The 15,004-nt window shown below is 50.5% G+C and overlaps 1 protein-coding gene and 2 long non-coding RNA genes across 4 annotated transcripts in view; 2 read left to right on the top strand and 1 right to left on the bottom strand.

The window, feature by feature from the left end:
• The window catches only part of LOC126993348 (ubiquitin carboxyl-terminal hydrolase 7-like), a 37,573-nt gene that overhangs the window by 16,145 nt on the left and 6,424 nt on the right, over nt 1-15,004 (top strand). Inside the window, exons 10-18 of the mRNA XM_050852411.1 lie at nt 975-1,167; nt 2,103-2,256; nt 4,020-4,301; nt 4,558-4,692; nt 7,305-7,415; nt 7,954-8,137; nt 9,058-9,185; nt 13,129-13,251; nt 14,864-15,004. The exon at nt 14,864-15,004 is cut by the window's right edge and continues 5 nt beyond it. Of these exons, the coding sequence (XP_050708368.1) occupies nt 975-1,167; nt 2,103-2,256; nt 4,020-4,301; nt 4,558-4,692; nt 7,305-7,415; nt 7,954-8,137; nt 9,058-9,185; nt 13,129-13,251; nt 14,864-15,004 (1,451 nt within the window). The remainder of the gene's footprint in view (nt 1-974; nt 1,168-2,102; nt 2,257-4,019; nt 4,302-4,557; nt 4,693-7,304; nt 7,416-7,953; nt 8,138-9,057; nt 9,186-13,128; nt 13,252-14,863) is intronic.
• LOC126993353 (uncharacterized) lies at nt 8,167-9,043 on the top strand. Of its 2 annotated transcripts, none has more exons than XR_007747693.1 (3): nt 8,167-8,307; nt 8,512-8,613; nt 8,663-9,043. It is a non-coding gene; the product is annotated as an uncharacterized LOC126993353 (long non-coding RNA). The 2 variants fall into 2 exon arrangements; XR_007747692.1 differs by having other exon boundaries at nt 8,714-9,043.
• Nucleotides 13,426-14,868, bottom strand: LOC126993350 (uncharacterized). The gene is made up of 3 exons (XR_007747690.1): nt 14,630-14,868; nt 14,372-14,543; nt 13,426-14,027 (listed from the first exon to the last, which is right to left on the bottom strand). It is a non-coding gene; the product is annotated as an uncharacterized LOC126993350 (long non-coding RNA).

The raw sequence follows: 15,004 nt of genomic DNA on the forward strand, positions 1-15,004 counted from the left end.
CCCTTCTCCCTGTTTCCTCCCTTTTCCTCTACTGTCTTTCACTCCCTTCCCCTCTACCATTTACTCCCTTCCTCTCTACCATCTACTCCCTTCCCCTTCCTCCCTTCTTTCCTCTGCTTCTTAATCTCCCTTCCTTTCCTAATCTCCCTTCTTCTCCCTGTTTCCTACCATTCCCTCTACTGTCCTTAACTCCCTTCCCCTTCCTCCCTTCTTTCCTCTGCTTCTTAATCTCCCTTCCTTTCCTAATCTCCCTTCTTCTCCCTGTTTCCTACCATTTCCTCTGCTTTCTTTAACTCCCTTCCCCTTTCCTCTGCTTCTTAATCTCCCTTCCTTTCCCATCTCCCTTCTCCCTGTTTCCTACCATTCCCTCTACTGTCATTAACTCCCTTCCCCTCTACCATTTACTCCCTTCCTCTCTACCATCTACTCCCTTCCCCTTCCTCCCTTCTTTCCTCTGCTTCTAAATCTCCCTTCCTTTCCTATCTCCCTTCTCCCTGTTTCCTACCATTCCCTCTACTGTCCTTAACTCCCTTCCCCCTTCCTCCCTTCTTTCCTCTGCTTCTTAATCTCCCTTTCCCATCTCCCTTCTTCTCCCTGTTTCCTACCATTCCCTCTACTGTCCTTAACTCCCTTCCCCTTCCCTCCCTTCTTTCCTCTGCTTCTTAATCTCCCTTCCTTTCCCATCTTCCTTCTCCCTGTTTCCTACCATTCCCTCTACTGTCCTTAACTCCCTCCCCCTTCCTCCCTTTCCTCTGCTTCTTAATCTCCCTTCTCCCTGTTTCCTTCTATTCCCTCTACTGTCCTTAACTCCCTTCCCTTCCTCCCTTCTTACTCTCCCTTCCTTTCCCATCTTTCTCCCTGTTTCCTCCCATTCCCTCCCTCTCTTGGACGACGAAATGGCTCATAATTCGACCCTATTTCTTGATATCCTCCCCATCACCCCTCACCCCTCACCCCTCTCCTCGTCTCCCCAGTTTATGAGTCGTTCAAGGACTACATCAGCGTGGAGACTTTAGACGGCGACAACAAGTACGACGCGGGTGAACACGGCTTGCAGGAGGCGGAGAAGGGCGTCATCTTCCAGAGCTTTCCCCCCGTCCTGCATCTACACCTCATGCGCTTCCAGTACGATCCCATCACGGACTCCAATGTAAAGATTAACGACAGGTATGTAGGGGGGGTGGGGGGTGGAGGGGGTGTCTGTGGAAGGGGTGTGGAGAGTGTGTCTGTGTCTTGTCTGGGGGTGTTTTATGCTTCTCTGTGTGGAAGGGGAAGGGTCTGTGGAAGGGGTGTGGAGAGGGTGTCTGGAGGGGGTGTAGAGAGGGTATCTGTCTTGTGTGGGGGTGTTTTGTATTTCTCTGTGGAAGGGGAAGGGTGTGAAGGGGGGGGGGGGTATAGGAAGGGAGATTAGAGGGAGAGGGGAAGGAAGGAAGGAAGGAAGGGAGATTAAAAGGGAAGGAAGGAAGGAAGGAAGGGAGATTAGAAGGAGAGGGGAAGGAAGGAAGGGAGATTAAAAGGAAAGATTGGAAGGAAGGAAGGAAGGGAGATTAGAAGGAGAGGAAGGAAGGAAGGAAGGAAGGGAGATTAAAAGGAAAGAAGGAAGGAAGGAAGGGAGATCTTTTGTATAGGAAGAAGCTCAAGGGTGTGTAGGGGTGTATGGAAGGGGTGTAGGGTGTGTGTGTGTGTGTGTGTGTGTGTGTGTGTGTGTGTGTGTGTGTGTGTGTTTACTCTTCCTTTCCTCCAAATCTATATTCTCTTCCTTATTTTCTTCCATAATTTTTTCTTTTCATCTCTATTTCTTACATTCTTCCTTCCTTCCTTCCTTCCTTCCTCTGTGTGTGTGTGTGTGTGTGTGTGTGTGTGTGTGTGTGCAGAAGAGAAGGAGAAAGAGATAGAGAGATAAGTAGGAAGGAAGATATGGAAAGAAAGGAAGGAAGGAAGAGGAGGAGGAAGAAGAAGAGAGAGAAGGGAGAGAGAGGGGAAGACTGTGTGTGTGTGTGTGTGTGTGTGTGTGTAGCCCAAACAATCAATCACTTACCAATTCTCCTTTCCTCCTCCTCCTGCTCCTCCTCCTGCTCCCCCTCCTTCACCCCCTCCTCCAGGTATGAGTTCCCGGAGAAGCTCAATATGGACCAGTTTCTTCAGAAGCCCGAGGCCACCCCCGCCACCTACATCCTCCACGCTGTCCTCGTCCACTCCGGCGACAACCACGGTGGACATTACGTCGTGTTCATCAACCCAAAAGGCGACGGACGGGTGAGCAGAACCTCGGCGCTTGTGTTAACCAGAGCCCACGTTTTTTAATCTTTTTAATTATTTTTTTTAAGGACCTCGTTTTGTTTAGCGGTCCACTTTTGTTTCTTGTTCTCCGTGTCAACTCTTTCACGCACCACGACGCGATTCCCGGCAAAGCGGAGTCGTCAACATGAAGTTTTGACTCGAAGCGCGTCAAAATTTTTACGTCTATGCCTAAAGCGACGGAAGGCTTGCTTGAGGGGCCTGGATGGTGTCCGTGTCAACTCTTTCACGCACCACGACGCGATTCCCGGCAAAGCGGAGTCGTCAACATGAAGTTTTGACTCGAAGCGCGTCAAAATTTTTACGTCTATGCCTAAAGCGACGGAAGGCTTGCTTGAGGGGCCTGGATGGTGTTCATGTCAACTCTTTCACGCACCATGACGCGATTCCCGGCAAAGTGGAGTCGTCAACATGAAGTTTTGACTCGAAGCGCGTCAAAATTTTTACGTCTATGCCTAAAGCGACGGAAGGCTTGCTTGAGGGCCCTGGATGGTGTTCGCCCCCAGCCCATCATGGCACAGACAGGTGTTTATAGTGGCGCCACCCTCTTGCATTTCGTGATATTTTCTTCTTTCATTAGGCAGAATAACCTTCCAAAACCAGTGATATATAATGATGTCTGGAAAATAGAATACTCATGGGTGAAGTCTATAAAATTCTCGCTGCATGGTCAGGCTATTTCGCAAGGCCCCCAAGGGAGCCCCAGACAGATGGCGCAGCGGAGACAGAAACTTATTAACTTGGTGGTAGCTGAGGGGATCATGTATCTTAATGGTCCCTCTAAGTGAGAGAAATGAGAAAAAATCACCCCTCACACAAACCATTTCATAATATATATCAACGCATTTGTGATCAGATTATGTAGCATCTATTTTGGGGGTTTATATCATGGCACAAATTTGGCCCGTCGCTGCTACACGGTAAAGCCACAAATTTGGCCCATCGCTGCTACACGGTAAAGCCACAAATTTGGCCCGTCACTGCTACACGGTAAAGCCACAAATTTGGCCCGTCGCTGCTACACGGTAAAGCCACAAATTTGGCCCGTCGCTGCTACACGGTAAAGCCACAAATTTGGCCCGTCGCTGCTACATGGTAAAGCCACAAATTTGGCCTGTCGCTGCTACCGGGTTAAACTTTTGGTGCGTGAAAGGGTTAAGGACCTCATTTTGTTAAGTTATTCACCTTCCTTTCTCCACTCTGTTTACTCTCACTGCGGGTCAACTTTTCTCATCTGCACCCCTGTATCAAACACCCATATATCACACCCTTTTATCAGACACACCCTGCTTCCACACCCCATCACAAGACCCCTATACAGTGTTTCCAGATCAGCATGTTCACCACATTGTATATATAATTTTTTAAGCCTCAAACTCTCGTACCTACACGAATGACGGTAGAAAGTTAAGGTAAGCGTTACGGCTGTTATTTAGTAAAGCTCATTCTGTTACCCTCTTGACGTAGTTATCGGTCCAAAACTGTGAAAGTGGAATGTTATGGGTACGGTTATTTGGCAAAGTGGCGGACTTTTCTTTATTTTTTTGCTGTTGAACTTTTTCCTCTACTGTAGGAAATTAAATAAAAATACCGTCCCAAAATCACACTCCATCTCTGTGTGTCTGGTCTCTCACTATAGCCCAATTTTCCACTCCCATCTCCACTTCTGTATCTACCCTATGCAAACTACCTCATCTACATCCACTTGTCCTCCTCCACAGTGGTGTAAGTTCGACGACGACGTGGTGTCCCGCTGCTCGAAGATGGAGGCAATCCACTACAACTTCGGCGGACACGAGGATGACCTGAGTCTCACCGTCAAGCACTGTACAAACGCCTACATGCTGGTTTACATCCGGGAGTCATCGCTGCGTACCATCCTGCAGCCGGTCACAGAAAAGGACATCCCGCAGGAGTTGATCGACCGCCTGCACGAGGAGAAGCGTGTGGAGTTGATTCGGCGGAAGGAACGGACGGAGGCGCATTTGTATATGAGTGTGCAGGTGAGCGGATGTTTGTGTGTTGCTGAGTTTGTTTTGGGGCGACGGATGGATGGATGGAAGGGCGATTGTGTGTGTGTCTTCCTTCTGTTCCCCTGCCATTCTTCTTCCTCCTCCTCCTCCTCTTCCTTCCTTCCTCCACTCTTCCTCCTCCTCCTCCTCCTCTTCCTTTCTTCATCACCTCCCCTTCCTTCCTTCCCTCTCCCCTCCTGTCCCCCCACTCCCCTCTCTCACCCCACTCATCCCTCTCCCTCCGCAGGTCATTCTGGAGGACGCATTCTTGGGCCACCAGGGGAATGACCTCTATGACCCTGACAAAGCGCGTTACCACATGTTCCGGGTCAAGAAGAATGCCACACTGCAGGACTTCATGGAGCAGGTCGCTGAGAGCCTTGTGAGTGTGTGTGTGTGTGTGTGTGTGTGTTTTCGCAATGTATGGGAAAGTGTGGGTGAGGGAGGAAGGGTGTGTGAGTGAGAGGGAGGGTGTGTATGGGGAGGGGAGTGAGGATATGGGTGAGAGAATGTGAAAGAGCAAGGGTGTTTGTGTGTGCGATTGTGTGTCAAGAGAGGGAGATTAACGATACATGTAGGAGAGTGAGGGAGGAGTTGAGAATACATGCAGTGGAAATGAGCTATCTATAGGTGTATGAGCGGTTTGGTATGGTTGCGACAAGGAGAGGAGTGGAGTGTGGAGTGGGTGAAGCTTGGTACATTGAGATGGTTTGGACACGTGATGAGGATGGGGGAGAATGAATTCGTGAAGGGAGTGTATGAGGGAAGGATTGAGGGAGGGGGTGAAGTGGACCAATAGGGTGAGTGAGTATTGGAGGGAGAGTTGGGAGCAGCAGGATTGAGTGTGCAGAGAGGGAGTGCCAGAACAGGGAGAGTTGGAAGCAGCAGGATTGAGTGTGCAGAGAGGGAGTGCCAGAACAGGGAGAGTTGGTAGCAGCAGGATTGAGTGTGCAGAGAGGGAGTGCCAGAACAGGGAGAGTTGGGAGCAGCAGGATTGAGTGTGCAGAGAGTGCCAGAACAGGGAGAGTTGGAAGCAGCAGGATTGAGTGTGCAGAGAGGGAGTGCCAGAACAGGGAGAGTTGGTAGCAGCAGGATTGAGTGTGCAGAGAGGGAGTGCCAGAACAGGGAGAGTTGGGAGCAGCAGGATTGAGTGTGCAGAGAGGGAGTGCCAGAACAGGGAGAGTTGGAAGCAGCAGGATTGAGTGTGCAGAGAGGGAGTGCCAGAACAGGGAGAGTTGGGAGCAGCAGGATTGAGTGTGCAGAGAGGGAGTGCCAGAACAGGGAGAGTTGGAAGCAGCAGGATTGAGTGTGCAGAGAGGGAGTGCCAGAACAGGGAGAGTTGGGAGCAGCAGGATTGAGTGTGCAGAGAGGGAGTGCCAGAACAGGGAGAGTTGGTAGCAGCTGGATTGAGTGTGCAGAGAGGGAGTGCCAGAACAGGGAGAGTTGGGAGCAGCAGGATTGAGTGTGCAGAGAGGGAGTGCCAGAACAGGGAGAGTTGGTAGCAGCAGGATTGAGTGTGCAGAGAGGGAGTGCCAGAACAGGGAGAGTTGGTAGCAGCAGGATTGAGTGTGCAGAGAGAGGGAGTGAGAGAACTGGGAGAGTTGGGAGCAGCAGGATTGAGTGTGCAGAGAGGAGTGCCAGAACAGGGAGAGTTGGGAGCAGCAGGATTGAGTGTGCAGAGAGGAGTGCCAGAACAGGGAGAATTGGGAGCAGCAGGATTGAGGTGCAGAGAGGGAGTGCCAGAACAGGGAGAGTTGGTAGCAGCAGGATTGAGTGTGCAGAGAGGGAGTGCCAGAACAGGGAGAGTTGGTAGCAGCTGGATTGAGTGTGCAGAGAGGGAGTGCCAGAACAGGGAGAGTTGGGAGCAGCAGGATTGAGTGTGCAGAGAGGGAGTGCCAGAACAGGGAGAGTTGGTTGAAGCAGGATTGAATGTGCAGAGAGGGAGTGCCAGAACAGGGAGAGTTGGGGGTAGCAGGATTGAGTGTGCAGAGAGGGAGTGCCGGAACAGGGAGAGTTGGGAGTAGTAGGATTGAGTGTGCAGAGAGGGAGTGTCAGAACAGGGAGAGTTGAGGGTAGCAGGATTGAGTGTGCAGAGAGGGAGTGTCAGAACAGGGAGAGTTGGGGAGTAGAAGGATTGAGTGTGCAGAGAGGGAGTGCCAGAACAGGGAGAGTTGGGGGTAGCAGGATTGAGTGTGCAGAGGGAGTGTAAGAACAGGGAGAGTTGGTAGCAGCAGGATTGAGTGTGCAGAGGGAGTGCCAGAACAGGAGAGTTGGTAGCAGCAGGATTGAGTGTGCAGAGAGGAGCGCCAGAACAGGAGAGTTGGAAGCAGCAGGATTGAGTGCAGAGAGGAGTGGCAGAACAGGGAGAGTTGGGAGCAGCAGGATTGAGTGTGCAGAGGGAGTGCCAGAACAGGGAGAGTTGGGAGCAGCAGGATTGAGTGTGCAGAGAGGGAGCGCCAGAACAGGGAGAGTTGGAAGCAGCAGGATTGAGTGCAGAGAGGAGTGCCAGAACAGGGAGAGTTGGGAGCAGCAGGATTGAGTGTGCAGAGAGGAGTGCCAGAACAGGGAGAGTTGGAAGCAGCAGGATTGAGTGCAGAGAGGAGTGCCAGAACAGGGAGAGTTGGGAGCAGCAGGATTGAGTGTGCAGAGAGGGAGTGCCAGAACAGGGAGAGTTGGGAGCAGCAGGATTGAGTGTGCAGAGAGGGAGTGCCAGAACAGGGAGAGTTGGTAGCAGCAGGATTGAGTGTGCAGAGAGGGAGTGCCAGAACAGGGAGAGTTGGAAGCAGCAGGATTGAGTGTGCAGAGAGGGAGTGCCGGAACAGGGAGAGTTGGGAGCAGCAGGATTGAGTGTGCAGAGAGGGAGTGCCGGATAGATAGAGAACTTAACATACCCTAATCTACCCTAACCTAACCTAACCTAAGCTAACCTAACATAACCCAATTCTAACCTAATTTAATCTGACCTAACCTAACTGTGTTCCATTCCCCCGCCAGAAATACCCCATAGAGCAGATCAGACCGTGGCCTTTCAACCTGAGGACCAACAAGACCAACAGACCCACTCTTCTGGACCTCAACACTGAACTACACAAGCCCATCGTGGATGTGAGTACCCGGGCTGTCCTATTCCAACCCTCTTTACCTTGTTTCAATACATTCTGATGCATTCCACTCCCCTCTAGTGCATTCTAATTCTTTTTAATGCATTCGAATCCCTTTTAATGCATTTCAGTCCCTTCTAACGCTTTCCAGTCTCTTCTTATGCATTCCAATCCCTTCTTATGCATTCCAATCCCTTCTTATGCATTTCAGTCCCTTCTAATGCATTCCAATCCCTTCTAATGCATTCCAATCCCTTCTAATGCATTCCAATCCCTTCTAATGCATTACAATCCCTTCTAACACATTCAAATCCCTTATCATGCATTCCAATCCCTTCTAACACATTCAAATCCCATATCATGCATTCCAATCCCTTCTAACACATTCCAATCCCTTCTAATGCATTCCAATCCCTTATCATACATTCCAATCCCTTCTAATGCATTCCAATCCCTTCTAACACATTCCAATCCCTTCTAACGCATTCCAATCCCTTATCATACATTCCAATCCCTTCTAAAGCATTCCGATCCCCTCACAGATCAGCGAGAACATCAACCCCTGGACGGTGTTTATAGAGACGGTGCCACCAGACTCAGGCCTCAAAATGCTCACCTCATTCGACAAGGACTCGGATGTTCTCCTCTTCTTCAAATACTACGACCCCAGACTCAAGCGCCTTCACTATTGCGGACACCACTACATGAATATATGTTTCAACGTCCGTGAGTATTGGGGGGGGCGAGAATGTGTGTGTGTGTGTGTGTAGGGGGTGTAGGATGGGCGAGAGAGAGTGTGTGTGTATGTGTGTGTGTGTGTGTGTATGGGGGATGTAGACGGGAGGGTTAGGTGTGCGTGTGTTGTAAGCTGTCCCTTCCTCGGCCATTCCCTTGAGGTCAGTTCCAACACTATCACAAGCTGTCCTTTCCTCGGCCATTCATTTGAGGTCAGTTCCAACACTGTCACAAGCTGTCCCTTCCTCGGTCATTCCCTTGAGGTCAGTTCCAACACTGTCACAAGCTGTCCCTTCCTCGGTCATTCCCTTGAGGTCAGTTCCAACACTGTCACAAGCTGTCCCTTCCTCGGTCATTCCCTTGAGGTCAGTTCCAACACTATCACAAGCTGTCCCTTCCTCGGCCATTCCCTTGAGGTCAGTTCCAACACTCTCACAAGCTGTCCCTTCCTCGGCCATTCCCTTGAGGTCAGTTCCAACACTCACAAGCTGTCCCTTCCACGGCCATTCCCTTGAGGTCAGTTCTAACACTATCACAAGCTGTCCCTTCCACGGCCATTCCCTTGAGGTCAGTTCCAACACTGTCACAAGCTGTCCCTTCCTCGGCCATTCCCTTGAGGTCAGTTCCAACACCATCACAAGCTGTCCCTTCCTCGGCCATTCCTCAACGAAAAACTAGAACTGCAATGATATTTTCTTTCTTAAACTCTTTCCCAATCTCTTCATTTCCAACACAGTATTTTTCCTCCTTACCTTCCACTCCTTACCAAATCTTTTCCTTTTCTCTATTTCCTTTTCCTTCCTCACCTCCTCTCCATTTTGTTACATTCAACTTCACAAATTCATTACCAACACTATTCTTTCCTACCCACTCTTTCCTCATCCCCTTCTCTCTCTCTCTCCCCCGCACAGAGGAGGAGTTGGTGCCCCTCCTCAACGAGCGCGCCGGGCTGCCACAGGGTACAGAGCTGGTCTTGTATGAGGAGATCATGCCCAACCAAGCCGAACGCCTCGCCGACCTGGACCGCCCGCTGGAGAAGGTGAGAAAAGGCTAAGGGGCGGTGTGGGGTTGGGGGCGAGTGGGTTAGGCTAGGTTAGGTTAGGTTAGGTTAGTGGACATATCTTATACTGGCCGATAGCTCAGTGGTGTGGGGTTGAGGTTGATATGGAAGGGCTCGGGGGCATTGTGGGTTGGGGTTGAAATTGGGTTGGGATAGGTTAGGGTAGGGATCTTTCTTACACTGGCCGATAGCTGAGTGGTGTGGTATTGGGGTTGACAGGGAAGGGCTTGGGGGCAGTGTGGATTGGGGTTGAAATTGGGTTAGGTTAGGTTAGGTTAGTGGATATATCTTACACTGTCCGATAGCTCAGTGGTGTGGGGTTGGGGTTGACAGGGAAGGGCTCGGGGGCAGTGTGGGTTGGGGTTGAAATTGGGTAGGGTTAGGTTAGATTAGTGGATATATCTTACACTGTCCGATAGCTCAGTGGTGTGGTATTGGGGTTGACAGGGAAAGGGCTTGGGGGCAGTGTGGATTGGGGTTGAAATTGGGTTGGGTTAGGTTAGGTTAGTGGATATATCTTACACTGGCCGATAGCTCAGTGGTGTGGTATTGGGGTTGACAGGGAAAGGGCTCGGGGGCAGTGTGGGTTGGGGTTGAAATTGGGTTAGGTTAGGTTAGGTTAGTGGGTATATCTTACACTGTCCGATAGCTCAGTGGTGTGGTATTGGGGTTGACAGGGAAGGGCTCGGGGGCAGTGTGGGTTGGGGGTGAAATTGGGTTAGGTTAGGTTAGGTTAGGGACATATCTTACACTGTCCGATAGCTCAGTGGTGTGGTATTGGGGTTGACAGGGAAGGGCTCGGGGGCAGTGTGGGTTGGGGTTGAAATTGGGTTAGGTTAGGTTAGGTTAGTGGATATATTTACACTGGCCGATAGCTCAGTGGTGTGGTATTGGGGTTAACAGGGAAGGGCTTGGGGGCAGTGTGGATTGGGGTTGAAATTGGGTTAGGTTAGGTTAGGTTAGTGGGTATATCTTACACTGTCCGATAGCTGAGTGGTGTGGGGTTGGGGTTGACAGGGAAAGGGCTCAGAGGCAGTGTGGATTGGGGTTGAAATTGGGTTAGGTTAGGTTAGGTTAGTGGATATATTTACACTGTCCGATAGCTCAGTGGTGTGGGGTTGGGGTTGACAGGGAAAGGGCTTGGGGGCAGTGTGGGTTGGGGTTGAAATTGGGTTAGGTTAGGTTAGTGGGTATATCTTACACTGTCCGATAGCTCAGTGGTGTGGTATTGGGGTTGACAGGGAAGGGCTCAGGGGCAGTGTGGGTTGGGGTTGAAATTGGGTTGGGTTAGGTTAGGTTAGGGACATTTCTTACACTGTCCGATAGCTCAGTGGTGTGGGGTTGGGGTTGACAGGGAAGGGCTTGGGGGCAGTGTGGGTTGGGGTTGAAATTGGGTTAGGTTAGGTTAGGTTAGTGGGTATATCTTACACTGTCCGATAGCTCAGTGGTGTGGTATTGGGGTTGACAGGGAAGGGCTTGGGGGCAGTGTGGGTTGGGATAGGCTAGGTTTTATTATAGTTATCCTTATTATTAGCTAACTTAACCTAGTGAAACCTTAATTATCACAACCCTTTTTAATTTAATCTCTGACCTTCCTAACCTGATGATTCCTTGCCCTTCCCTTCTCCATCCTGACATAGCCTATTGTAACCTTTCCTAACCTGACCTTCCTTCATCCTTCCCTAACAAATACTACATGTCCAACCTTCCCTAACCTAAAATAGCTTTCCTTACTGAACGCTAACCTTCCCTTCTCTACCCTAATGTAACCTAACCATCCCTTCCCTTCCCTATCCTTCCCTTCTCCAACCTAACCTAATGTAACCTTACCATCCCTTCCCTTCCCTATCCTTCCCTTCTCCAACCTAATATAACCTAACCTTCCCTTCCCTTCTCCAACCTAACCTAATGTAACCTAACCTTCCCTTCCCTTCCCTTCCCTTCCCTTCCCTTCCCTTCCCTTCCCTTCTCCAACCTACCTAATGTAACCTAACCATCCCTTCCCTTCCCTATCCTTCCCTTCCCTATCCTTCCCTTCTCCAACCTAACCTAATGTAACCTAACCTTCCCTTCCCTTCCCTGTTCTTCCCTTCACTATCCTTCCCTTCTCCAACCTAACCTAATGTAACCTTACCATCCCTTCCCTTCCCTTCCCTTCCCTATCCTTCCCTTCTCCAACCTAACCTAATGTAACCTAACCATCCCTTCCCTTCCCTTCCCTTCCCTTCTCCAACCTAACCTAATGTAACCTTTCTGAACCTAATGGAATGAAACCCACTAACCTAACATAACCTTCCCTAATCTGACATTCCCATCCCCTTACAGAGCTCTTCCTACCTCTCCTCTCCCCCCCTAGTCCATCCCCTTACAGAGCTCTTCCTACCTTCCCTTTCCTCCAGGGGGCTTCGTGGTGCAGTGGTTAGCACACTCGGCTCACAACCAAGAGAGCCTGGGTTCGATTCCCGGGCGGAGTGGAAAAAATTGGGCGGCTTTTCCGATACCCTACGCCCCTGTCCACCCAGCAGTGAATGGGTACCAGGTATTAATCGGGGGTTGTGTCCCGTCTCCTGGGGCCTGTTTCCTTCTCCTGTAATTCCTTCCCCTTCTGTCTCTCTCTGGCATATGACCACAGATGTTGCGCCGACTAAACGAAACTTTCCCTTCTCCTATAGTTCTTTCCCCTTCTGTCTCTCTCTGGCATATGACCACAGATGTTGCGCCGACTAAACGAAACTTTCCCTTCTCCTATAGTTCCTTCCCCTTCTGTCTCTCTCTGGCATATGATCACAGATGTTGCGCCGACTAAACCAAACTTTCCCTTCTATAATTCCTTCCCCTTCTGTCTCTCTCCGGCATATGACCACAGATGTTACCCACTAAACCAAACTTTCCTTCTCCTATAATTCCTTCCCTCCTGCCTCTCTCCGCATATGACCACAGATGTTGCGCCGACTAAACTAAACTTTCCTTCTCCTATAATTCCTTCCCTTCTGTCTCTCTCCGCATATGACCACAGATGTTGCGCCACTAAACCAAACTTTCCTTCTCCTATAATTCCTTCCCTTCTGTCTCTGGCATATGACCACAGATGTTGCGCCGACTAAACCAAACTTTCCCTTCTCCTATAATTCCTTCCCCTTCTGTCTCTCTCCGGCATACGACCACAGATGTTGCGCCGACTAAACAAAACTTTCCCTTCTCCTACAATTCCTTCCCCTTCTGTCTCTCTCCAGCATATGACCACAGATGTTGCGCCGACTAAACAAAACTTTCCCTTCTCCTATAATTCCTTCCCCTTCTGTCTCTCTCCAGCATATGACCACAGATGTTGCGCCGACTAAACAAAACTTTCCCTTCTCCTACAATTCCTTCCCCTTCTGTCTCTCTCCAGCATATGACCACAGATGTTGCGCCGACTAAACAAAACTTTCCCTTCTCCTATAGTTCCTTCCCCTTCTGTCTCTCTCCGGCATATGACCACAGATGTTGCGCCGACTAAACCAAACTTTCCCTTCTCCTATAATTCCTTCCCCTTCTGTCTCTCTCTGGCATATGACCACAGATGTTGCACCCACTAAACAAAACTTTCCCTTCTCCTATATTTCCTTCCCCTTCTGTCTCTCTCCGGCATATGACCACAGATGTTGCGCCGACTAAACCAAACTTTCCCTTCTCCTATAATTCCTTCCCCTTCTGTCTCTCTCCGGCATATGACCACAGATGTTGCACCCACTAAACCAAACTTTCCCTTCTCCTATAATTCCTTCCCCTTCTGTCTCTCTCCGGCATATGACCACAGATGTTGCGCCGACTGAACGAAACTTTCCAACTTTTTCCCCTCTCCTCCCCTAGTCCGTCCCCTTACAGAGCTCTTCCTACCTCACCTTTCCTCCCCTAGTGTAACCTCTCATGTACCCCACAGGTCCTGGATGAGTTGATGGACGGCGACATCATAGTGTTCCAGCGCGAGGACCTCCACGACGATCACAGCCTGGCCCGGCCGCCTAGGAGACTACTACTTTGGGGTGGGAGGTACAGGGTGAGGGTGAGGGGGGAGGGTAGCGGAAGGGCAGTATGGGATGGGTCGGGTGTGATGGAAGGGTGACAGCTGCTACTTCAGGGGGGAGGTGGGGGATGGGGGATAAATTGGTGTTTGGTGAGGGGTGAAGGAGTGGTAGGATGGTGTTGGGTGATGGGGTAGCATTGAGTGATGGAATGGTGATTGGTGATAGGAGTATACAGTGCTGGGAGTTGTGGAGAGATTGGAGGTAGAAGGAAGGAGATAACAGATGTGGAGTAGAGAACCTGGAAACAGCGCTCAGAAGGGAAAGACTCCGATGGTTTGGACATGTGAAGAGAGCAGGGGAGGATACAGATGTGGAGTAGAGGACCTGGAAACAGCGCTCAGAAGGGAAAGACTGCGATGGTTTGGACATGTGAAGAGAGCAGGGGAGGATACAGATGTGGAGTAGAGGACCTGGAAACAGCGCTCAGAAGGGAAAGACTCCGATGGTTTGGACATGTGAAGAGAGCAGGGGAGGATACAGATGTGGAGTAGAGGACCTGGAAACAGTGCTCAGAAGGGAAAGACTCCGATGGTTTGGACATGTAAAGAGAGCAGGGGAGGATACAGATGTGGAGTAGAGGACCTGGAAACAGCGCTCAGAAGGGAAAGACTCCGATGGTTTGGACATGTGAAGAGAGCAGGGGAGGATACAGATGTGGAGTAGAGGACCTGGAAACAGTGCTCAGAAGGGAAAGACTCCGATGGTTTGGACATGTGAGGAGAGCAGGGGAGGATACAGATGTGGAGTAGAGAACCTGGAAACAGCGCTCAGAAGGGAAAGACTCCGATGGTTTGGACATGTAAAGAGAGCAGGGGAGGATACAGATGTGGAGTAGAGGACCTGGAAACAGTGCTCAGAAGGGAAAGACTCTGATGGTTTGGACATGTAAAGAGAGCAGGGGAGGATACAGATGTGGAGTAGAGAACCTGGAAACAGCGCTCAGAAGGGAAAGACTCCGTTGGTTTGGACATGTAAAGAGAGCAGGGGAGGATACAGATGTGGAGTAGAGAACCTGGAAACAGCGCTCAGAAGGGAAAGACTCCGATGGTTTGGACATGTAAAGAGAGCAGGGGAGGATACAGATGTGGAGTAGAGGACCTGGAAACAGTGCTCAGAAGGGAAAGACTCCGATGGTTTGCACATGTGAAGAGAGCAGGGGAGGATACAGATGTGAAGCAGAGGACCTGGAAACAGTGCTCAGAAGGGAAAGACTCCGATGGTTTGGACATGTGAAGAGAGCAGGGGAGGATACAGATGTGGAGTAGAGGACCTGGAAACAGCGCTCAGAAGGGAAAGACTGCGATGGTTTGGACATGTAAAGAGAGCAGGGGAGGATACAGATGTGGAGTAGAGGACCTGGAAACAGCTCTCAGAAGGGAAAGACTCCGATGGTTTGGACGTGTGAAGAGAGCAGGGGAGGATACAGTGCTGGGAGTTTTGGAGAGACTGGAGGTAGAAGGAATGAGACCAGTTGGTAGACCTCTCTCTTTATCCCTCTCTCTCTTTCTCCACTTCTATCTCTCCTTCTCCCTCCCTCTCTCCTCTGCTTCCCCCTCACCCCCCTCACCCCCTCTCTCTCTCCCTCCCCAGGTTACTTTCTGTGATAAGATGGTCCCTAATGATCCCGGGTTCACCATGGAGTTATCCCAGCAAATGAATTACGACCAGGTGTCCCGAGAGGTGGCCCAGCGCCTTGACACCGACCCCTACCTGCTGCAGTTCTTCAAGGCG

The sequence above is a fragment of the Eriocheir sinensis genome, unplaced genomic scaffold (assembly GCF_024679095.1).
Source record: "Eriocheir sinensis breed Jianghai 21 unplaced genomic scaffold, ASM2467909v1 Scaffold602, whole genome shotgun sequence".
In the NCBI taxonomy this organism is placed as follows: Eukaryota; Metazoa; Arthropoda; class Malacostraca; order Decapoda; family Varunidae; genus Eriocheir; species Eriocheir sinensis.